Source organism: Chiloscyllium punctatum, chromosome 40 (genome assembly GCF_047496795.1).
Source record: "Chiloscyllium punctatum isolate Juve2018m chromosome 40, sChiPun1.3, whole genome shotgun sequence".
Classification (NCBI taxonomy): domain Eukaryota; kingdom Metazoa; phylum Chordata; class Chondrichthyes; order Orectolobiformes; family Hemiscylliidae; genus Chiloscyllium; species Chiloscyllium punctatum.
In genome coordinates this window covers 52,519,001-52,542,796 of record NC_092778.1, presented here as the reverse complement: position 1 = coordinate 52,542,796, position 23,796 = coordinate 52,519,001, and the positions used below count along the sequence as shown (strand labels likewise).

The 23,796-nt window shown below is 40.3% G+C and overlaps 1 protein-coding gene across 3 annotated transcripts in view; it reads left to right on the top strand.

The window, feature by feature from the left end:
* Positions 1-23,796, top strand: part of cacna1ha (calcium channel, voltage-dependent, T type, alpha 1H subunit a) — a 274,075-nt gene that overhangs the window by 172,087 nt on the left and 78,192 nt on the right. For all 3 annotated transcript variants that reach the window (XM_072559908.1, XM_072559909.1, XM_072559907.1), the window contains exons 13-19: positions 67-154; positions 251-459; positions 11,128-11,577; positions 14,206-14,306; positions 14,735-14,858; positions 15,066-15,134; positions 22,337-22,521. In XM_072559908.1, coding sequence (XP_072416009.1) covers positions 67-154; positions 251-459; positions 11,128-11,577; positions 14,206-14,306; positions 14,735-14,858; positions 15,066-15,134; positions 22,337-22,521 — 1,226 coding nt within the window. The remainder of the gene's footprint in view (positions 1-66; positions 155-250; positions 460-11,127; positions 11,578-14,205; positions 14,307-14,734; positions 14,859-15,065; positions 15,135-22,336; positions 22,522-23,796) is intronic.

Sequence of the window (23,796 nt, the reverse complement as noted above, 5' to 3'; positions counted from 1 at the left end):
TATTAGTTTTGACAAGTTACCATCTATTTTTGACAGTTCTTTTCACATATTGAATTAATGTTTCAGGGTGATGCCAACAGATCAGATACAGATGAAGAAAAAACATCTGCTAATTTTGATGAGGAGTGTGAACGATTTAAAGATCATTCTTCTGGTGAGAGTGACTATAAATAACTGTTACTGATTGTATATTGAGAAATTTCCCTTTTTGGCTTGCTGCCTTTATTATGACCTGTTCTATTCTTTGCAGATTTAAAAATGTATTCGGTCGTCATGACATCAAATGGACATTTGGATTCACGAAGCAGCATACCACCACCAATTATCATGCATACTGCTGCTACACCAATGCCTACACCAAAGAGTTCACCATATATGGATTCAGTTCATACTTACTTAGAATCCAGAAGAGGCAGCAGTGCTTCCATTGATCCTACAAATTATGACCAGAGGTCTTTGGTAAGTTGCTGAGTTGCATAACATTTATGCATTTATTTTTTGGCAATATTAGTGCATTTTTAGATACAGAAGAACTTTGGTTATCCGAAGGACACAGGCGGACAGTATTTCATTCAGTTAATCGAATACCAGCTAACATAATTTAGCCGAGCATCGGGACCTTGCGATCTTGCTGGATAATCCGATATTCGGATTATCAAATGCTGGATAATCAAGGTTCCTCAGTAGTTCTGTTAAGCAGGGTTTCTGTAGTCAATAAAAAGAAACAATTATTTATCACAAGCAGATTGATCTTGGCTGATGATGTAGAGGTGCTGGTGTTGGACTGGAGTGGACAAGGTCAGATACCAGGTTATAGTCCAACAGATTTATTTTAAATTAAAAGCTTTTGGAGCACCACTCCTTAATCAGATGAAGTGAAGGGAAGGACACAGGCACAGAATTTATTGGCAGATAGATCAAAAGATAGTTCAAATGGTGTTAGTGGCATATCAACAGGCTAAATAATAAATCTCTGCAGGTGTTCAAAAGTATCAGATGATATGAGTAAAGTGTCAACAGCTGAATAGCGAGTGAAGGGATAGTCTATGATCCAGTTAATTGAGGCAGAGAGATAATTACAAAAATAAAATGGTGTTGGAGACAAGCCAAATGGCTGGAATAACACGGTAAGTATAATGGTTGCATGCCAAGGGTCTAACTAAAGTGACAAATTATCCAAAACTGTAGAAACAAATTAAGGTAACGAGATCATAAGAACTAGGAGCAGGAGCAGGCCATCTGGCCCTTCAAGTCTACTCCTCTATTCAAAAAGATCATGGCTGATCTTTTTGTGGCCTCAGCTGCCCTCTCACCATAACTCTTAATTCCTTTACTGTTCAAAAAATTATCTATCATAGCTTTAAAAGCGTTTGATGAGGAATCCTCAACTACTTCACTGGGCAAGGAATTCCATAGATCCAGAACCCTCTGGGTGAAGAAGTTCCTTCTCAATTCAGTTTTAATTTTGCTCTCTAAATTAGACACAGACACATGCACATATGTACACATACACTTTGCTCCTCCGACCCACATCCATGCACCACCACAAACACCCCACAGAGCTGAAGCATCCTTTGCCCACTGCTTGAATAAGGCATTATTATAGATGCGACATACAATATTCCAGTACTTTGATTTTTATTAAAAACCTGTAACAACATCTGCAGTTTCTTGGTTTCAACTGCATCTTTTCTCATTTTGAAGTCCACATTTTAAAGTTGACTTTACTCTTAAAGGAAGTATGTTGAACACCTCAGCAAACAATAAAACAACACCCTTGACTACATTTTCTAAAAGAGGCCAAACTGCTGTTGTTCAACACTGACAATGAGAAATTGGGACCATTTACATGTGACATATAGGCCTACATGTGCATTTGGAGCTCCAAACGTTTCTGAGGCGCACACATTTGTCAGCAGCATTATTGGTGAGGGTGTACTATGCTGAGATGATGACATCTGTACTCATTGATCCCTCTTTTAATTTTACACAAATGAACAGAATTCTGGGTAATCCAAGATGGAGGACAGGGAAAATTTCTGGTTGGAACAGTTGCTTCCTTTTTGAGGTATTTTAGGTGCTGGAGGTGATTTCCTCGAATTCCAGGAGCAGCAATTACTGTTTTATATGCTGTTGCATTGTTTTGGAACCTGGGAAAAAAGGGTCTAAACAACAGCAATTTTAAAAGGGAGAAGAACAGATAAAGGAAGCACATGGTGAGGTCAGTGCAGGTGAGCGAGATAGAAAGAAACTGACACTGCCGTTGCCGTTTGAATTCATGTATCACTGGACATCGAAGTGCATCTGGGAAAATTAACAAACAGTGAAATTCACAACTGATCTTAGAGGAACTGTTTGAGTGAAGTTCACAGCGAGAATCAGGTAAGTGTATTGTTTTAAGTAGCCTACAGAAAGTCTGCAGTAGTGAGTAGAGTGGGTTCTTTCTTGATGATATGGTTTTGGAGGTATGTCTCTTGATTAACCTTAAAATATAAACCATAACTATTAATTTAGCCTTGGGGCAGTGTTTGCAGAGGAATAAGACTGTGTTATTTTCTGGGTCTGTAGATTGTGAAGAAGCAAAAATGGCCTTTAGTAAAGTGGTATGTGCTTCTTGTCAGATGGAGGAGTTTGAAGAGAGTTTAAGAGTTACTGCGGATTATATCTGCAATAAATGCTGTTGGTTGCAAATCTTATCAGTTCGAGTGAATCAGTTGGAGAGACAGTTAGAAGCAATGAGGAATTTGCAACAGCAACAGTATGTGATGGATGGCAGATATAGGAAGGGGGGAAAATCTCAGACGCAGTCACATAGATGGGTTAACTCCAGGACAGGTAAGAGAGGTAGGCACCTAGTGCAGGAGTCTTTTGTGGATATACCCATTTCAAACAGGTATGCTGATTTGGAAAATGTACAGGGTGATGGATTCTCAGGGGAACGTAGCATGAACGGCCAAGTTTCTGGTATTGAGACTAGCTCTAATGCAATGAGGGGTACATTGGGTTCCAAGAGATCAATCGTGCTTGGAGATTCTCTAGTCCGAGGTCCAGACAGATGTTTCTGTGGCCAGCAGTGAAAAATCAGAATGGTGTGTTGCTTCCCTGGTGCCAGGATCAAGGATGTCTCAGAGAGGGTGCAGAATGTTCTCACAGTGGTGGGGGGGAGGGGGGAGTGGCCAGCAAGAGGTCATTGTCAACATTGGAACCAACGATATAGGAAGGGAAAAGGTTGAGATTCTGAAGGGAGATTACAGAGAGTAAGGCAGGAATTTAAAAAGGAGGTCCTTGAGAGTGGTAATATCTGGACTGCTCCCGGTGCTACAAGCTAGTGAGGGCAGGAATAGGAGGATAGAGCAGATGACTGCATGGCTAAGGAGCTGGTGTATGGGAGAAGGATTCACATTTTTGGATCATTGGAATCTCTTTTGGGGTAGAAGTGACCTGTACAAGAAGGACGGATTGCACCAAAATTGGAAGTGGACTAATATAGTGGCAGGGAAATTTGCTAGAGCTGCTGGGGAGAATTTAAACTAGTAAGATAGGAGGGTGGGACCCAGGGAAATAGTGATGAAAGAAGTCAATCTGAGACTGGTACAGTTGAGAACAGAGTGAGTCAAACAGTCAGGGCAGGCAGGGACAAGGTAGGACTCATAAGTTAAACTGCATTTATTTCAATGCAAGGTGCCTAACAGGGAAGGCAAATGAACTCGGGCATGGTTAGGAACATGGGACTGGGACATCATAGCAATTACAGAATCATGGCTCAGGAATGGGCAGGACTGGCAGCTTAATGTTCCAGGATACAAATGCTACAGGAAGGATAGAAAGGGAGACAAGAGAGGAGGGGGAGTGGTGTTTTTGATAAGGATTAGCATTATAGCTGTGCTGTAATATTCCTGGAAATACATCCAGGGAAGTTATTTGGGTGGAACTGGGAAATAAGAAAGGGATGATCACCTTATTGGGATTGTATTATAGATCTCCTAATAGTCAGAGGGAAATTGAGAAACAAACTTGTAAGGAGATCTCAGCTATCTGTAAGAATAATAAAGTGGTTATGGTAGGGGATTTTAACTTTCCAAACATAGACTGGGACTGCCATAGTGTTAAAGGATGAGATGGAGAGGAATTTGCTAAGTATGTACAAGGAAAATTTCTGATTCAGTATGTGGATGTACCTACTAGAGAAGGTACAAAAGTTGACCTACTCTTGGGAAATAAGGCGGGGCAGGTGACTGAGGTGTCAACGGGGGAGCAGTTTGGGGCCAGCAACCATTATTCTGTTAAATTTAAAATCGTGATGGAAAAGGATAGACCAGATCTAAAAGTTGAAGATCTAAATTGGAGAAAGGTCAATTTTGACAGTATTAGGCAAGAACTTTCAAAAGTTGATTGGGGGCAGATGTTCGCAGGTAAAGGGACGGCTGGAAATGGGAAGCCTTCATGAATTAGATAACGAGAATCCAGGGAGAGTATATTCCTGTTAGGGTGGACGGAAAGGCTGGTAGGTATAGGGAATGCTGGATGTCTAAAGAAATTGAGGGTTTGGTTAAGAAAAAGAAGGAAGCCTGTGTAAGGTATAGACAGGATAGATGGAGTGAATCCTTAGAAGATAATAAAGGCTGTAGGAGTATACTGAAGAGGGAAATCAGGAGAGCAAAAAGGGGACATGAGATAGCTTTGGCAAATAGAGTTAAAGAGAATCCAAAAGGTTTTTACAAATACATTAAGGACAAAAGGGTTAATAGGGCCCCTCGAAGATCAGCAAGGCGGCCTTTGTGTGAAGCCGCAAAAAATGGGGGAAATACTAAATTAGTATTTTGCATCAGTATTTTCTGTGGAAAAGGATGTGGAAGATATAGACTGTGGCGAAATAGATGGTGACACCTTGCAAAATGTCCAGGTTACAGAGGAAGTGCAGGATATCTTCAAATGGGTAAAGGTTGATAAATCCCCAGGAGCTGACCAGGTGTACCCTAGAACTCTGTGGGAAGCTAGAGAAGTGATTGCTGGGCCTCTTGCTGAGATATTTGTATCATCGATAGTCACAGGTGAGGTGCCAGAAGACGAGGTTGACTAATGTGGTGCCACTGTTTAAGAAGGGTGGTCAGGACAAGCCGGGGAACTATAGACCAGTGAGCCAGATGTTGGTGGTGGGAAAGTTGTTGGAGGGAATCCTGAGGGATAGGATATACATGTACTTGGAAAGGCAAAGACTGGTTAGGGATAGTCAACATGGCTTTGTGCGTGGGAAATCATGTCTTACAAACTTGATTGAGTTTTTTGAGGAAGTGACAAAGAGGATTGATGAGGGCAGAGTGGTAGATGTGATCTATATGGACTTCAGTAAGGCGTTTGACAAGGTTCCCCATGGGAGACTGATTAGCAAGGTTAGATCTCATGGAATAAGGAGAGAACTAGCCATCTGGATACAGAACTGGCTTAAAGGTAGAAGACAGATGGTGGTAGTGGAGGGTTGTTTTTCAGACTGGAGGCCTGTAACCAGTGGAGTGCCACAAGGATCGGTGCTGGGTCCTGTACTTTCTATCATTTACATAAATGATGCGAATGCGAGCATAAGAGGTACAGTTAATAAGTTTGCAGATGACACCAAAATTGGAGGTGTAGTGGACAGCGAAGAGGGTTACCTCAGATTACAACAGGATCTGGACCAAATGGGCCAATGGGCTGAGAAGTGGCAGATGGAGTTTAATTTAGATAAATGCAAGGTGCTGCATTTTGGGAAAGCAAATTTTAGCAGGACTTATACACTTAATGGTAAAGTCCTAGGGAGTGTTGCTGAACAAAGATACCTTAGAGTGCAGGTTCATAGGGCTCCTTGAAAGTGGAACAAACCACGACAAGCAGACCACACACAGCCAGAAACCCTAACCACCTTACCATACATCAAAGAAGTTTCAGAAATGACAGCCAGACTATTAAGACCCCTCGGAATCCTAGTAGCACACAAACCCACCAACACTCTCAAACAAAAGCTAACAAACTTAAAAGACCCAGTACAACCCATGGACAAAACCAACATCATCTACAAAATTCCATGCAAGAACTGCCACAAACACTATGTAGGACAAACAGGAAGAAAGTTAGCCACCAGGATACACGAACACCAGCTAGCCACAAAAAGACACAACCCTCTCTCCCTCGTAGCCCTACACACGGATGTAAAAAAACACCATTTCGACTGGGACAACACATCTATCCTGGGACAGGCTAAGCAAAGACATGCCAGAGAATTCCTGGAGGCCTGGCACTCCAACCACAACACCATAAACAAACACATAGATCTAGATACCATCTATCAAAAAATCTATCAACCCCTCAGAAAACGAACAGGAAATGACATCACCACAAACCCCGGGAACCCCATCCAGGAGAAAGATATAAATAGAAAGCAGGAGACAACAGCTTCGCTTCACTTGGGGGTCGCCACTGATGTTACCTAGCCAGGTAATGAAACATCTGGATATCAAACCTACAGCTCAGCGAGCAAACCTACACCCTGAAATGCTCTATTTGCTTTTGTCTCAGCTTTTCTTGAACTTTCCCTCAATCTATTTTTCTAATTTTATTTCCTTTCTTTTGTTAGTTATTTTCTCCATACCTTCTATGTTGTTTACTTCTAATGTTTTGAGTATCCATTATGCACACTTCTATTCGCTTCCAACATGTGACAAACACTTTCTCAACCTTACATTTTGTTCTATTTCCACTTATCTTATTGTCCTCCCCTTGAGATTTACTTGACATGATATCTGGTTGACACTTTTTCTCTTTCTTCACCCGGGAATTGCTTTCTCTTGACTCTTGCCCAACTGTTCTTATCCTCAGATTCTGGTTCAGCATATCCATGATAATTTTCTCTTTCAATCTCAATTTTGCTGTCACTGTGGATCATTCTTCATCTCTCGTACAGCATTTTCACTCATGTTCATAATGTTCCCTGCCATTCTCATTCAATTTCTCTGTTACAGTGCAGTGCAACACTTGCCACCATCTCAGCCATTGATTCCACAATATATTTGCACTGAAAACATGCCACATTTCCAATGGCTTTTGCTCACCAAACTCTTAGGTACTAGCCATCAACATGTTCAGGATACAGTCACATAACTTGAGTTCCAGTCAAAGTTACTGGAAGTTTGCCTTATCCCTAACTCTGCCCACTGTCTTGCTCCCACTCTCCTACTTTATTTTCCTGCAGGCAGAATTTGAATACAGTTACACATTGAGATCAGGAATTGTTGTCCACGTTGCCCAATAGTATTCAGAACAGATGAGGAGGAGCTTGATAATTGATTTAGGAAGGAGACCTGGAGGAACAGTTAGGATGCATAGGTTAAGTGGACTGGGTGGATGGGTAGGGAGCGGGGAAGGTTTTGGTAAACAGGGTACAAGTTTAACCAACGTCTTGCCTTATTTCAGAAATCTTGTGATGAAAAAAACATTTGATTTGGCTCACAATCTCCAAATGCATTTTTGCCTCTTGCTGTACTTTCTTCTCTTCATCTTTTAAAACTTCAGAAAAGCCTTCCTACATATGAGAAGTGCTATATAAATGTAAACAAAGCAAAAGGAGACTCATTACTAGGACACCCTTTCTAAAAAGAAATGATAACAGCATTACATATATTTTGTTTGAAAAATAAATTGATAAATGAAATTTTGGACTGTTGCAGTAAAAGAACCAGTTTTATTTCTAAAACTCACAGCAAATGTAGAACTGTATAATATTCAATCAGTGGTTACACAAGAGCATGTAATCTTTGGAAGAAGCTGGATTTGAAAATTCTGTAAAACCAATTGGCATTGGTGCCTTTGGTTTGAAAGAATGATTATGAATTATATGTATACTTTGCAGGCTGGGGTTTTTTTCCCTGGAGTGTCAGAGGCTGAGGGGTGACCTTGTAGAGGTTTACAAAATTATGAGGGGCATGGATAGGATAAATAGACAAAGTCTTTTCCCTGGGGTCAGGGAGTCCAGAACTAGAAGACATAGGTTTAGGGTGAGAGAGAATAGATATAAAAGAGACCTAAGGGACAACTTTTTCACACAGAGGATGGTACGTATATGGAATGAGCTGCCAGAGGACCTGGTGGAGGCTGGTACAATTGCAACATTTAAATGAATAGGAAGGGTTTGGAGGGATATGTCCCAGGTGTTGGCAGGTGGAACTAATTTGGGTTGGGATATCTGGCTGGTATGGACGAGTTGGACCGAAGGGTCTGTTTCCATGCTGTACATCTCTATGACTCTATGTGAGAAACAAACATGTTCTGTCAGATGTTTGACAAAGAAACATTATGTTCATCAATATAGTTGATCAAATTACCTGAATGCCATACTGTGCATGAGTGGTAAAACTGGCACCCTCTTCTACATATTGCAGACTCCTGAATGGTGGCAGGTGTATATGCCAATTCAAAGTCTGTGAGAAGATTTGTAGCACGGGTGCTCCTTGTTGTGGTTCTGTTCGCCGAGCTGGGAATTTGTGTTGCAGACGTTTCGTCCCCTGTCTAGGGGGCATCCTCAGTGCTTGGGAGCCTCCTGTGAAGCGCTTCTGTGATCTTTCCTCCGGCATTTGTAGTGGTTTGAATCTGCCGCTTCCGGTTCTCAGTTCCAGCTGTCCACTGCAGTGGTTGGTATATTGGGTCCAGGTCGATGTGCTTATTGATTGAATCTGTGGATGAGTGCCATGCCTCTAGGAATTCCCTGGCTGTTCTCTGTTTGGCTTGTCCTATACTAGTAGTGTTGTCCCAGTCGAATTCATGTTGCTTGTCATCTGCGTGTGTGGCTATTAAGGATAGCTGGTCGTGTCGTTTCGTGGCTACTTGGTATTCATGGATGCGGATCGTTAGCTGTCTTCCTGTTTGTCCTATGTACTGTTTTGTGCAGTCCTTGCATGGGATTTTGTACACTAGATTGGTTTTGCTCATGCTGGGTGTTGGGTCCTTAGTTCTGGTGAGTTGTTGTCTGAGAGTGGCTGTTGGATTGTGTGCTGTTATGAGTCCTAGTGGTCGCAGTAGTCTGGCTGTCAGTTTGGAAATGCTCTTGATGTATGGTAGTGTGGCTAGTCCTTTGGGTTGCGGCATGTCCTCATTCCGTTGTCTTTCCCTTAGGCATCTGTTGATGAAATTGCGGGGGTATCTGTTTTTGGCGAATACATTGTATAGGTGTTCTTCTTCCTCTTTTTGCAGTTCTGGTGTACTGCAGTATGTTGTGGCCCTTTTGAATAGTGTCTTGATGCAACTTCCTTTGAGTGTGTTGGGGTGGTTGCTTTCGTAGTTTAGGACTTGGTCTGTGTGTAGCTTTCCTGTATACCTTTGTGGTGAATTCTCCGTTCGGTGTTCTCTGTACCATCACATCTAGGAATGGGAGTTGGTTGTCCTTTTCTTCCTCTCTAGTGAATCGGATTCCTGTGGGTGTGGCGTTGATGATCGGGGTGTGTTCTCTATTTCTGTGTTTTTAATGATTACAAAGAACACAATACGTATAGCATGATGAACTAAAAAAGTCAACTGTTGTTATCTAACAGAATTGAAAGTAAAATATTTCGGCTAGGCCAGGACTAAAACTGATTTTGTTTTAATTGTCAGAAGTGACACGACACCCGGTTATAGTCCATCAGGTTTATTGAAATCACAAGTTTTTGGAACATTGCTCCTTCATCAGGTGAAGTGAGGAGAGACACACAGGCACAAAATTTATGATCAGATCAATCAAAAGATGGTGTGAATGGAGTGTCAACACACTGAATAATAAGTCTCTGCATGTGATCAAGAATGTCAGGTGGTGTGAGTGAAGTGTTAACAGCTGAATAGTAAGTCAAGGGATGGTCCATTATCTGATTAATTAAGGCAGAGAGATAATTACAAAAAAATTAAAGATAAGATGGTGCAGGAGACAAGTCAAATGGCTGGAATAACATGATAGGTTATAGCTGAGTTACATGCTGAGCGTCTAACCAAAGTAACAAATAATCCAAAAATGTTAATAGTCAGGAGGTTATCCCAAAGCTTTTGTGTGCAGTCACCGAGTACAGTAGCAATGTACAGGTGATAAATAGCTAAGTGATGGCAGACACAATAAGAAAAAATAGGTTCCTTGGCTATTTTACTTGTTGATAAACATTCAGGTCATTCTTCTATAATGCAGGTTTTGTCAGCCTGAATTAGCTATAATGCGATTGATGAATTGTGGGCATTGTTTGGATAATGCAAACTTTCTACTGAATGGATATAACAATGTTCTATTAGCGATCTTCGACAGCGTGATTTTCTGTGACAGTTTTCCATAGCACGATTTTCTATAGTGAGAGGTTGCTGAGGAAAACAGCCGTCGCGTTATAGCAGAACGACCTATGTGCATAATTGTCACAATGAAAGTATTTCTGCCAATAGCAGATGAAGTGAAAGCTTAGCCATCCTCTTGCTATTGGCAACAAGAGTAAATGTTTATGTCAAGACACTGTTGAGAATGTTTTTTAACTCATGAATATTAGCAATATTACCTTTTTCAATTTACCTTCAAACACATTATGCTACCTCCAAATGTTTAAATGCAGAGAAAGACAGTGCTGTTGAAAAGAAAGTATTGCCATGCATTGGGACTAGAATGAAACACTGACATGAGCTCGCCCAGTGACTGCATGTGTAAGCACATCACCTGATAAGACATTGAACAGTGCGAATTAGAAAAGTTCCGCTGTGATGATTGCAGTCTTCTCAGTCAGGATGACAATCTGGATATTAAAATCAGTTTGTATCCTCAGAATGGGAAGGAGGAAAGTGATCAAAAGATTCCCCTCTCAGATCACAATTTATAAACCCCCATCTGTGGACAATCAATGAGGAAAGGAATCGACTAGACTTCTTACCATCCACAATGAAATGGCCTGATAAAACTTGGGGACTGGCTCCCATGATATAAAACTGTTGATGAGACTAGTATATTGCCAAGGAAGAGAAAGGAATTGAGAGGTGGGTAGGAGATTCAGGAGAAGAGCAAAATAATCCATTTACCATATATAATGATCGAAATAATGGATTTGATAATTTCACAATTTTTGACTATCTTCTTCCTGTTTCATTGCTATTTATGTCTTCCAGTCCAGCATTCGCAGTTCACCTTGTGCCCCTTGGGGCACCAACAGTAATTGGGGTAGTCGCCGTTCAAGCTGGCATAGTCTTGGAAGGGCACCCAGCCTAAAAAGGAAGAATCAGTCGGATGAAAGGGAATCCCTGCTCTCGGGTGTAGGACATGAAAGTTGTGGTGAAGATGATGAATCGGAAGATGCAAAGTCTAGCAAAGCTGGCAGCCTCAGTGGATGCTCCTTGCACCATCGTGCAGAGTCTTTTGATACCAAAGGATCCATAGACTTGCCTGAGCTTCTTCAAGTACCAGTAATGCGACATCCTGTGACCTTTAATCCTATGAGCACAATGCCTTGTGACTATCAAGATTGCAATGGCAAGTCCTTGCATATTTCAAATGAGATCTTTCCTCGAATGGATAATCTCAAAGATGATCCAAATGATTATGAAGATGAAATTGACAATGTAAGTTTAACAAATTTTATAACTCTTTGAAATTTGTGAAGCTATGTTCTGTTGACCATATCAAATCACTTTATGCCAATTGCAATTATTTTAAATGGGATAATGTTGTGTTGAAATAGTGGAGAAATTTTGTATAACTCAATTAATGTGTCAAATGTTACACAGCACAAGTTCAGATTTTCAATTCTTTTAATTTTTACTCAACACACCTATTGCTAACCCAGATAGATGTTTAATATTTTGACTAAACATCTCTATTTAAGTGAAGCTGAATTCAAATACCAAAATATCTGATGGAGGGAGATATCTATTTGAATATTTTCATACTGCATATTACCTTTGCAAAAAATGTCCTGTTACATAGATCATTTAAAGAAGGTTAGTGTTGACTTAATTACTCAGATTTTCAAGTCAGTTGAAGGAAACTATTAATGCACATCACTAGTACAACGTTTTGTAAGATGCATACACAATATTAGCACAGGCTTCGAGTTCACAGATCACCTGCAGTAAAGTGTATGTTATTATACAGTCACTTTAGATTTGAGTGCTCAAGTTGAGCAATCCCCTGATTAGGCAATGCAAATATACTTCAATTAACATCTGCTTTCTCCTGTACCCTCAGCACATCACTGGGAATGCAGTGACAATTTAGATTAGATTAGATTACTTACTTAGATTACTTACAGTGTGGAAACAGGCCCTTCGGCCCAACAAGTCCACACCGAAGCGCAACCCACCCAGACCTATTCTCCTACATTTACCCCTTCACCTAACACTACGGGCAATTTAGTATGGCCAGTTCACCTAACCTGCACATTTTTGGACTGTGGGAGGAAACCGGAGCACCCGGAGGAAACCCACGCAGACACAGGGAGAATGTGCAAACTCCACACAGACAGTTGTCTGAGGCAGGAATTGAATCCGGGTCTCTGGCACTGTGAGGTAGCAGTGCTAACCACTGTCCCACCGTGCACACATGTATAATAGGAGGTGCCCAAATGGGCTACTTTGTTATTTAGGAAATTTGGAATGAAAAGGCAACCTGTGTAATTGCTGGGGAAAATTTTGTTCACTCCTTAAACTAATTAGATGGGATGTTCTCAGAGGTAGGACCAGAAGCAAATTTTATGAGTTGTGCAGTGTATCATTTTGTCAACAGAGGCAGGTGGTCAGTTAGGACCACATGAGGGACTAACTCAAAACAATTTGCTAGTGCTAGGAATTTCCCAATATTGGACAGGCCCTACTATGTCTGAAGTCCAACAAGTACCAAGCGATAGCTTCAAAGTGACAAGCTCAGTTTTGCCTCCTTTACATTTTCCACCCCAAAATCCTCCCGATTTCCTTGATTGGATGGTGAACCTAAATCGGAGATTATTTATAAATTGGCTGTCTCTGGGAAGTTTGTGCCTTGAAATTGTCCCAGTGTCAGCAACTTGTATAAGATTCTGTCCAATAATTTGATTCTTTGCCATGCATTTTCTGGCAACTTGGCAAATAGTCCCTTCAATATCATTAGTCCCACATTCATAGTCATAAACTTTCTACTCAGGATGCCTCTGTATTTGCTGATGAAAAAAAGCATAAAAGAGAGAATATTTTGTAATTAGTTTAACCTGTGTGTATGATTAAGACACATACCATGATATGTCATGGGAAATTTGCATTAGAGAACTATGAGTCACAATTGAGGCAAAATCTTAAATATACCATCCCTCATGCAAGATTTTCAGGGAAATTACAGGACAGGGGCAGCTTTGTAACTGCCTGACAATGTGACCAGTCTTGAACATCTAGACTATTGATTTATTCTGAGGAGCATCAAAATACTTCACACCCAAGAGATTATGTGCTGATAGACTGCCTTTTTTGCCAGGACGTGGAGGTGCCAGTGTTGGACTGGGGTGGACAAGGTCAGAAGTAACACAACATCAGGTTATATTCCAACAGGCTTATTTGTAATCACAAGCTTTTGGAGTGCTGCTCCACCTGATGAAGGAGCAGCGCTCCTAAAGCTTATAATTTCAAATAAACCTGTTGGACTATAACTGGTATCGTGTGACTTCTGACCTTTCTTGCCTGTGCATCTGTATCATCAATTTTCATTTGGAAACCCGCCACCTATGGCAAAAGCTTCTGCACCCTTATTATGTGACAGATGTTCCCAAAGTGCAGTATTACAGATGCTATATCCATTTTTTGTAAGCTTAAAGCTCAAATTTCTCACACTTCATTCATGTGTAGGTACTGAAACACATGCAAGTGAATGCCTGGTTGTTGTCACAAGGGAAAAAAAATTCATGTCTATTCTTTTTAACTGAAGGATGATTACTTTTCACAACTCAGCTATCATTAAATCACTAACTCCTGTTTTCTTTCACTTCTTTATTCAGCCTAGTTGACATTGTAATTTCCAATGTCTCAGGCTTACACATAGTTTTAAAATTTAAAGCAACAGTCAGTTGTTTCTAAAAACCTGATCTTGGTATACCTTTCATAAAAATTGTCTTTTAACTTTGTTTATTAATTAAGTGTAAAAATCTGCATAGATACTAGTATTTTACAAGCTAATGTTAATTATTGACTTGTGTTGAGAGTGAACTATCTATTTTCCTTTCATTACAGAGTTACTGTTTTAGAGTCTGGCAATTTCTGGAGCCATACAAACCAACTTGGTGTAAAACGCATGAGGATTGGGCGCTCTATTTATTTGCTCCTCAAAACCGGTACATTGTATTTCATTTTTGATTTCTTTTCATTCATACTTTTAACACTAGCGACATAATATCAATGATATAAAAGATAACATATATACACCGATATGACCTGCTGTCAAGTTGTGTCATACAGTATTCAGTATGTAAATATGTAAATTATCTTCAATGAACGAGTACTGCTTTTCATCTTTATACCCATTATTATATACTTCCTGTATCAAAACAATGACATTGATAATTGACCAGGAAATAAAAACATATATTGATGGGAGCAAGTGAAAAAGGATGGGAGTAGCCCCATATGCAGGCATATAACTGTTGGGCTGAAAGGCGTATTATTGTGCTCTAAATGCAATGTAATACCGTTTAGGTGACAGCCTTTCTGGGTAAAACTTGCAAGTGAATGAGTGATATATCCTTGTTTCCATCACCTTCAGGTTCCGCATCATGTGCCAGAAGATCATTGCTCACAAGATGTTTGACCATGTAGTCCTGGTATTTATATTTCTCAATTGCATTACAATTGCTCTTGAAAGACCTGAGATTGACCCAAACAGTACAGTGAGTATCTGTCATGCAGGCTCAGCTACCAATTTTCACATTTTCCCTTGATATGGTTTTATGTGTATGATAAATAGCGCTCAGCTAATTGCTTTCGTTACTCTCAAGACTTCTTAGTGTTTCAGTCAGATGCTTAGAAATCTTTTAAAATAATTAGTCATGTAATGATTCACAGCTCATTTAATGCTTTATTTCCTTCCTCAACAGGAACGGATGTTTCTGAGTGTCTCAAATCATATCTTCACTGCTATTTTTGTTGTTGAAATGGCTCTTAAGGTAATGCCCCCTGTGTGCTTTGACACTTTTTTTGAAATAATTGGAAGCTTACCTAAAAAGATGAAAATACTGAACAGGTCAGGTTGCATCCATGGAAAAAGAAGAGTTAATATTCCAGTTTGGTGATCATTCATCATCTCTGAGATTCTGGAAAACTGCAAGATTGCATCCAGTGTTCTCATGCCCCATGGGTGGGTAGCCACACAGTCGCCTTAAAAAATTGCAAAGGATGTGTTCTGTGAGAACCAACAAGTAGATTTTAAAAAATCATGCACTGAAAAGAATGGAATTTGTTTAGCAACTGAATTCTAAAGGAAATGTTGATCACAAGATAGTCTGAGATGAGGGAGCCTATTCAATCCATCTTAATCCAGCCTCAAAATGCCCCTGACCGCCAACCTCTCTCTCTTACTCCACCCAACCATCATTGCAACATCTAATTTTTTCAAAGCTTTTGAGCCTCATTATGTATCTGGAAACTTAATCCACACATTTGATTATTGTTTATCCAAGAAATTTCCAGATCAGTTCTAACATTATTTTACTGGTTTGAAGTTATCTCCTTTTCCATAGAACATAGAATAGTACAGCACAGGCCCTTTGGCCCACAATGTTTGTCCTGACCGTGATGTCATGCTAAAATCCCACCAGCTATTTTTTTCTAAACTAATCTCATCTGTCTGAATGTGGTCCATACCCCTCTATTCTCTGCCTGTTCATGTGTTTTTCTAAATGTCTCTGAAATAATGCTTGCATATCTATTTTTACCACTTGCCCTGGCAGTGCATTCCAGGTACCTGCACTATGTAAAAAACTTTCCTGCCATATCACCTTTAAATATGACCCTTCTCACCTCAAACCCCTATCCCCTTGTGCTTGACATTTCCACCCCAGGAAGGAGATTCCAAATATCCACCCTAACCATGTCCTCATAATTTTGGATACTTTTAACAGATTGCCTCAGCCTCTGGCACTCTAACGAAAATAATCCAAGTTTATTCCACCTCTCCTTATAGCTAATACATTCAAATCCAGGCAACAGCCTGGTGAGCCTTTTCTTCACCAACTCCAGTACTTCACATCCTTTGTGATGCATTTTGGAGGATGCAATTCAAGAACAAGCTATACAGTAAATGGAAAAGTCCTGAGGAAAATTGATGTACAGAGAGATCTGGATGTTCAGGTCCATTGTTCCCTGAAGGTGGCAACGCAGGTCAGTAGAGTGATCAAGAAGGCACTCAGCATGCTTTCCTTCATCAGACAGAGTATTGAGTACAAGAGTTGTAAGGTCATGTTAAAGTTGTATAAGACTTTTGGAACATTGGAATACTGCATACAGTTCTGGTTGCCACATTACCAAAGGATGTGGATGCTTTGGAGAGGGTACAGAGGAGGTTCACCAGGATGTTGTTTGTTATGGAGGGTGCTAGCTATGAAGAGAGGTTGAGTAGATTAGGATTATTTTCATTGGAAAGAAGGAGGTTGAGGGGGACCTGATTATGGCCTACAAAATCATGAGAGGTGTAGACAGGGTGGATAGCAAGTAACTTTTCTCAGAGTGGAGGACTCAATTGCTAGTGGTCACAAGTTCAGAGTGAGAGAGAAAACGTTTAAGGGAGATATACATGGAAAGTTTTTCACGCAGAGGGTGGTGGGTGCCTGGAATGCATTGCCAGGGGAGGTGGTATGGGTGGGAATGATAGCGTCATTTAAGATGTATCTAGATAGATACATGAATGGGCAGGGAGCAAAGGTGTACAGATCCTTAGAAATAGTCTGCAGCTTTAGATAGAGAATCTGGATCAGCGCAGGCTTGGAGGGCTGAAGAGCCTGTTCCTGTGCTGTGTAAGGTCCTTTGCTCTTTGTTCCTATAGTATGATGACCAGAACCGCACACAATACTCCAAATGTGGTCTGACCAAAGACTTATATATTTGCAGCATAACTTGCCAACTTTTATACTCAGTGCCACAACCTATGAAGGCAAGCATGCCATTTGCCTTCTTTACCACCTTATCTACTTGTGTTGCGATTTTCAGGGAGCTATGGACTTGGACCCCAAGATCGCTGTATGTCAATGCTTCTGAAATTTGAACCATTTACAGTATACTTTCCTATTGCAGTTGACTTCCAAAAATGCATCACCTCACACCTGTCCCAACTTTCCAGCTGATCTATATCCTGCTGCATCCTTTGATACTCTTCCTTGCTATCCATAACTCCATCAATTTTTATGTCATCTACAAACTTACCAATCAGACCATTGACATTTACCACCAATCATAGCACTAATCCTTCTGGAACACCACTGGTCATAAATCTTCAGTCAGAAAAAAAACCCTCCACAACAACACTGTTTTTTCCGAGCCAAGCTAATTTTATATCCAGCTTGCCAACTCACCAAAGATTCTATACGATCTATCTTTTCAACCAGCTTACCATGAGGGACCTTGTCAAATGCTTTATAAAGTCCATTTAGACAATATCCACTGCCTTACCCTCATCAATTACCTTTGTAACTTCTTCAAAAATTTAATTAAGTTTGTGGGACAAGACATCCCCTGCGTAAAGCTACGATGACTATCCTTAATAAGTCCGTTCATCTCCAAATGCAAGTAAATCCTGTCCCTAAGAATTATAAGGTTCACCAGTCCATAATTTGAAATATCCATTTAAAGAGAAGGAGGTGCTGGATGCCTTGAAACGCATAAAAGTGGTTGTGTTCCCCAGGACCTGATCAGGTGTAACCAAGAATTCTGTGGGAAGCTAGGGAAGTGATTGCTACGCCCCTTACTGAAATATTTGTATCATCGATTGTCATAGGTGAGGTGCCGGAAGACTGGAAGCAGGCTAACGTCTAAAGATAGGTGGCAAGGAAAAGTCAAGGAGCTATTGACTAATGAGTCTGACATTGGTGGTGGGCAAGTTGTTGGAGGGAATCCTAAGAGACAGGATTTACATGTATTTGGAAAGACAAGGACTGATTAGGGATAGTCAGCATTGCTTTGTGCATGGGAAATCATGTGTCACAAACTTGATTGAGTTTTTTGAAGAAGTAACAAGGAGGATTGATGAGGGCAGAGTGGTGGAAGTGATCTGTATTGATTTTAGTAAGGTGTTCGACAAGTTTCCTCATGGTAGACTGGTTAGCAAAGTTAGATCTCATGGAATACAAGGAGAATTAGCCATTTGAATACAGAACTGGCTTGAAGGTAGAAGACAGAGGGTGGTGGTGGACAGTTGCTTTTCAGACTGGAGGCCTGTGACCAGTGGTGTGCCACAAGGATCGGTGCTGGGTCCACTACTTTTCGTCATTTATATAAATGATTTGGATGTGAACACAGGAGGTATGGTTAGTAAGTTTGCACATGACACCAAAATTGGAGGTGAAGTGGACAGCAAAGAAGGTTACCTCAGAGTACAACGGGATCTTGATCAGATGGGCCAATGGACTGAAGGAGTGGCAGATGGGGTTTAATTTAGATAAATGTGAGGTGCTGCATTTTGGAAAGGCAAATCCGAGCTGGATTTATTAAATTGAATTGAATTGAATTGAATTGAATTTATTGTCACGTGTACCGAGGCACAATGAAAATCTTTGCCTTGTGAGCAATACAGGCAGATGACGTAGTTAAGTAACATAAATAAGTAAATAATAGGTAAACAGCAGCAAAAACAAAAACACAGGTACAGGCGAATACTAAGAGTTTGTGCATCCATTCAGTATTCTAACAACAGTAGGGTAGAAACTGTTTTAAAATTGGCTGGTGCGTGTAGGGGTGTTATACACTTATACACTTATACACTTAATGGTGTGGTCTGGGGAATGTTGCTGAACAAAGACACGTTGGAGTGCAGGTTCATAGTTCCTTGAAAGTGGAGTTGCAGGTAGACAGGTTAGTGAAGAATGTGTGTGGTATGTTTTCCTTTATTGGTTACAACATTGAATATGCGAGTTGGGAGGTCATGTTGCAACTGTACAAGACATTGGTTAGGCCACTTTTGGAATGTTGCATGCAATTCTGGTCTCCTTCCTCTCGGAAGGATGTTGTGAAACTTGAAAGAGTTCAGAAAAGATTTACAAGGATGTTGCCAAGGTTGGAGGATTTGAGCTATAGGGAGAGGATGAATAGGCTGAGGCAGTTTTCCCTGGAGTGTTGGAGGCTGAGGGCTGACCTTATAGACGTTTATAAAATTATGAGGGGCATGGATAGGATAAATAAACAAAGTCTTTTCCCTGGGGTGGGGGAGTCCAGAACTAGAGGGCATAGGTTTAGGATGAGAGGGGAAAGATATAAAAGAGACCTAAGGGGCAACTTTTTCACACAGAGGGTGGTATGTGTATGGAATGAGCTGTCAGAGGAAATGGTGGAGTCTGATACAATTGCAATGTTTAAAAGGCATCTGGATGGGTATATGAATAGGAAGAGTTTGGAGGAATATAGGCTGGGTGCTGGCAGGTGGGACTGGATTGGGTTGGGATATCTAGTTGTCATGGACGAGTTGGACCGAAGGGTCTGTTTCTGTGCTGTCCATCTCTTATGACTCTATGTTGGATATCCCTGTTGCCTTTCTTGAACAAAGGAACAACATTAGCCATTCTGCTGTCTCTGAGGTCTCGACTGTGTATAAAGATGATACGTGGATCAAGGCCTCAGTTATCTCCTTCCTTTCCTCCTTCAGTATCCTGGGATGGATCCCATCAGGCCTTGGGAACTTATCTACCTTCATGTTTTTCAAGACACCCAACAACTTTCTCCTTCTTATACCAACATGTTTTAGAGTATCATCACATCCCTCTCATCATCCATGTCTTTCTCTTTGGTCATGATTTGGAGGTGCTGGTGTTGGACTGGGGTTTACAAAGTTAAAAATCACACAACACCAGGTTTATTTGGAAGCACCAGCTTTCAGAGCGCTGCTCCTTTATCAGGTGGTGGTCCTCCACCTGATGAAGGAACAGCATTCCGAAAGCTAGTGCTACTATGTAAACCTGTTGAACTCTAACCTGATGTTGTGAGATTTTTAACTTTCTCTTTGGTGAATGCCAATGCAAAGTTCACATTGGGGACCTCACCTACTTCCTCAGGTTCCATGCATAAATTCCGTCCTTTGTCCTTGAGTGGTCTTGCCCTTCCTCTTGTTACGCTCTTGCATCTAATAAATGTATAAAATGCCTTGGGATTCACCTTAATCAGGCTTGCCAAGGTCATTTCATGACCCCTTCTAACCTTCCTAATTTATTTTAAAATTTCTTTTCTGTTTCCTTCGTACTCCTCAGGAGCCTTATTTGATTTCTGTTTCCTAAACCTTAAAAATGTTTCTTTTATCTTCTTTTAACTAAACTTACAACATCTCTCACCACCCAAGGTTCCCAAATCTTGCCTTCGCTTTCTTTCATCTTCAAAGGAACAGGCTACCTAAACTCATGTCAACTGGTTTTTAAAAGACTCCCACATGTCAGATGTGGGTTTGCCTTTAAATAGCTGTCCCCAGTCCAATATGTCCAGTTCCTGCCTAATGCTGTTGGAATGAACCATTCCTTAATTTACCACTTTAGCACTAGTCTCATTCTTTTCTATAACTATCTTAAAACTTTTTTTCATTAATTTATAAGGGCATCGCTAGGCCAACATTTATTGCCCATTTCTATTTGCCCAGGGGACAATTATGAGTCAACCACATTGCTAAGGGTCTGGAGTCACACATAGACCAGACCCAGTTAAGCTGGAAATTTCTTTCCCTAACGGGCATTAGTGAACTGGATAGGTTTTTCCAACAAGCAACAATGATAATCAGTAGACTCAATTCCAGATTTTAATTGAATTCAACTTCCACAACCTACTGTGGCAGGATTTAATCCTGGGTTCCCAGGACTTTATGTGGATCTCTGGATTATCAGTCCAGTGAAACATCACTAGGCCATTGCATCCTGATTAAACTTACGGAATTATGACCACTGTTCCCAAAATGCTCCCAGTTTCATTTGAAGTAAATTGCTGAATTATCTTTTTCTACACCCTTAGCAGTCTCACAGAGCTTTTTAAGGGCATTTCTCAGGTGCATTCTTTTCAGGCAGTAAGTCCAAGTCCATTCTATCCATTTTGATAACTCTTTAATGTCTTTACACTGAGGGCCTGCTTTGTGACTTTTCTCAGCACTAACTGTATTGCTTAAATGTTCCCCTAGATTCATGGGGAACCATAACTAGATGCAGGTTTCTGGATGCCATTTTAATCAGAGCAGTCTAGAGTTGATTATTATCTTCTCTAATTCCCAATCTACTGTTTGGCTTGTATTTAACCCCTTTTGTTTTACTGTTGCTGCATTGTGTCTGCTTGAGATATTGGGGACTGGATTTTGGCTGAAGAAGCAGCTATCACAGGGCTGATTTATTTCCAGTTCATGAACCTGCCCCTGTCAAAACTCAAAGTTTTTGATTATGTTGAAGGCAAGGCTTCATGAGCAGATGGGAATGGCAGCCAGTTCGCAACCAGGAAGGGTTGGGTTAGTGGTGCAAGATTGGAGGTGGACTCCAGTGAAACAGTCAATGTTCTAAACCCAATGCATTGCTCTTTCTATAGTCTTCAAAAATGTGAAATAATCTGAATTTTCAAATTGACCAGGGTAGAATAGGACAATATTAATTTTATTAAAAATTCATTACTGTGGAATACTTTTTATTTAAAACTTGCACTGTTTTATATCAAATAAAACTTCTCTAGACTGTTAACCCTGTATCCGATAACTGCCCTTGTTCAGCTTTATGCAGCTCCCAATCATGGCCCAGCCCATGGAAATATTGACATTTGGAAGGCAAGCAAGTAAAAATAAATTCAACAACCATTTTCTATCTCTTCTGTCACCTTCTTGAAAATCAGTAGATTCAGGAACAAGGTGAGACATCATGATGCATGTTGTCAGTGTTATTTCTTTTGGTCACCTCTTACTCTGTCAACTCTATTCAGTCCACAAATAGCCACCCCCAAGGACATGTCTGCTGAGAATCTGAGGTCTCCTTAAAATTTATTAGCTGCTTCGTTACCATTGATAAATTATATAAATCATTTATTTTTCCAATTTGTTTTTATTTCTAATGTGGTTGATACTTCCACTACACCTCAGGCTGGAATCTAAGTTTAGTCAATAGCAAAATATTGTTTTTGTTGATACTCTGCTATAATAGCATTTGTTTGTCCTCAGGTCGTGGCACTAGGATTCTTTTCTGGTGAGAATGCATATCTCCAAAGCAGTTGGAATATATTGGATGGCATCCTAGTTTTTGTTTCTGTAATTGACATAATTGTCTCCCTGGCATCAGCGGGAGGAGCAAAGATCCTTGGTATTCTCCGTGTATTACGACTGTTGCGAACCCTTCGACCACTGAGGTAAGCTCCATTGATATTTCAACTTTTAGACAGCCAATATGGCAAGCAGAACTCCTCTATCCTTGAGTTGTCACCTACTCAAACATCAAGACAACTTTAGCACTGCAATGTGAACACTAAATAATGAAAAAAAATCAGTTTAATTGGAAAAAGGAATGGTCTTCACTCTTTCTGTCACTTCCTTGTCTTTTATTCTCCATCTTCCATCTTTAATTTGAAATTTGATGTATTTTCTAACATTGTCTTTTTTTAAAATTAAATTCAAAATCCTTTTCTTTCCTTAAATTAAATGATAAGGAGTCATTGCTAGATCTTGTGCTGGGTACAGACAACTCAGGAGTACCAAGGGTTTGACGGGGGCCGAGGTGGGGGTGATAGGGGTGGGGTGGGAAATATATCTCTGGTGTTAGGGTCCGTTTGTAGGTGGTGGAAGTGGTGGAAGATGTTGTGATGTATGATATTCACTCACTATTTACCAGTTTGACAGGGGGAACTTATATAAGAATGATTATTTTACCATAAGATTAAGATTAGTAATGAAAAAGAGCACAGAACAATTTTTAAAAATCTTCTAAATTAGAAGAGGACTAACTTGAATGGACTGAGAGGAGATCCAGCTCAGATGAAGTAAAACCGAATATTGACATGAAAAACTGTAATGAAACAATGAGTGACCTTTAAGGAGGAGATATTTCAGAGACAGGCTAGGTCCATTCCTACAAGGGTGAAAGATAAGGCAACTAAAACTACAAACCATTGGATGTCAAAATTAATGCATTCAAAATCCTTTTCCTCCTGATTTCCAAGATCTATAGAGGAAATATGATTCATTTTGAAACATGGCAATTTGATTGCTTAAAAACTGGCTGTTTGAATGAGAGGGAATTATGCCTGCAGGTTTTAATGTATCTTCAGAATACAAGCAAGAAAAATGATGGACTAAGACTACATTAATCTCGTCAAGGTGAAGTAAATACATTTAGTTTCATGGATTATGTCCCTCCCACAATCCAAAGATGTGCAAGTTAGGTGGATTGGCCATGCTAAATTGCCCATAGTATTCAGGGATGTGTAGGTTATGTTCATAAGCCATGACAAATGCAAGAATACAGGGATAGGGTCGGGGAATGGATCTGGGTGGCTTGCTCTTTGGAGGGTTGGTTTGGACTTGTTGGGCTAAATGGCTTGCTTCCACACTGTAAGGATTCTATGATGAATTGGTCTTCTTTAGTAATCAATATGAGAGGATTTCTAATAGTTGATATGTGTAATGAG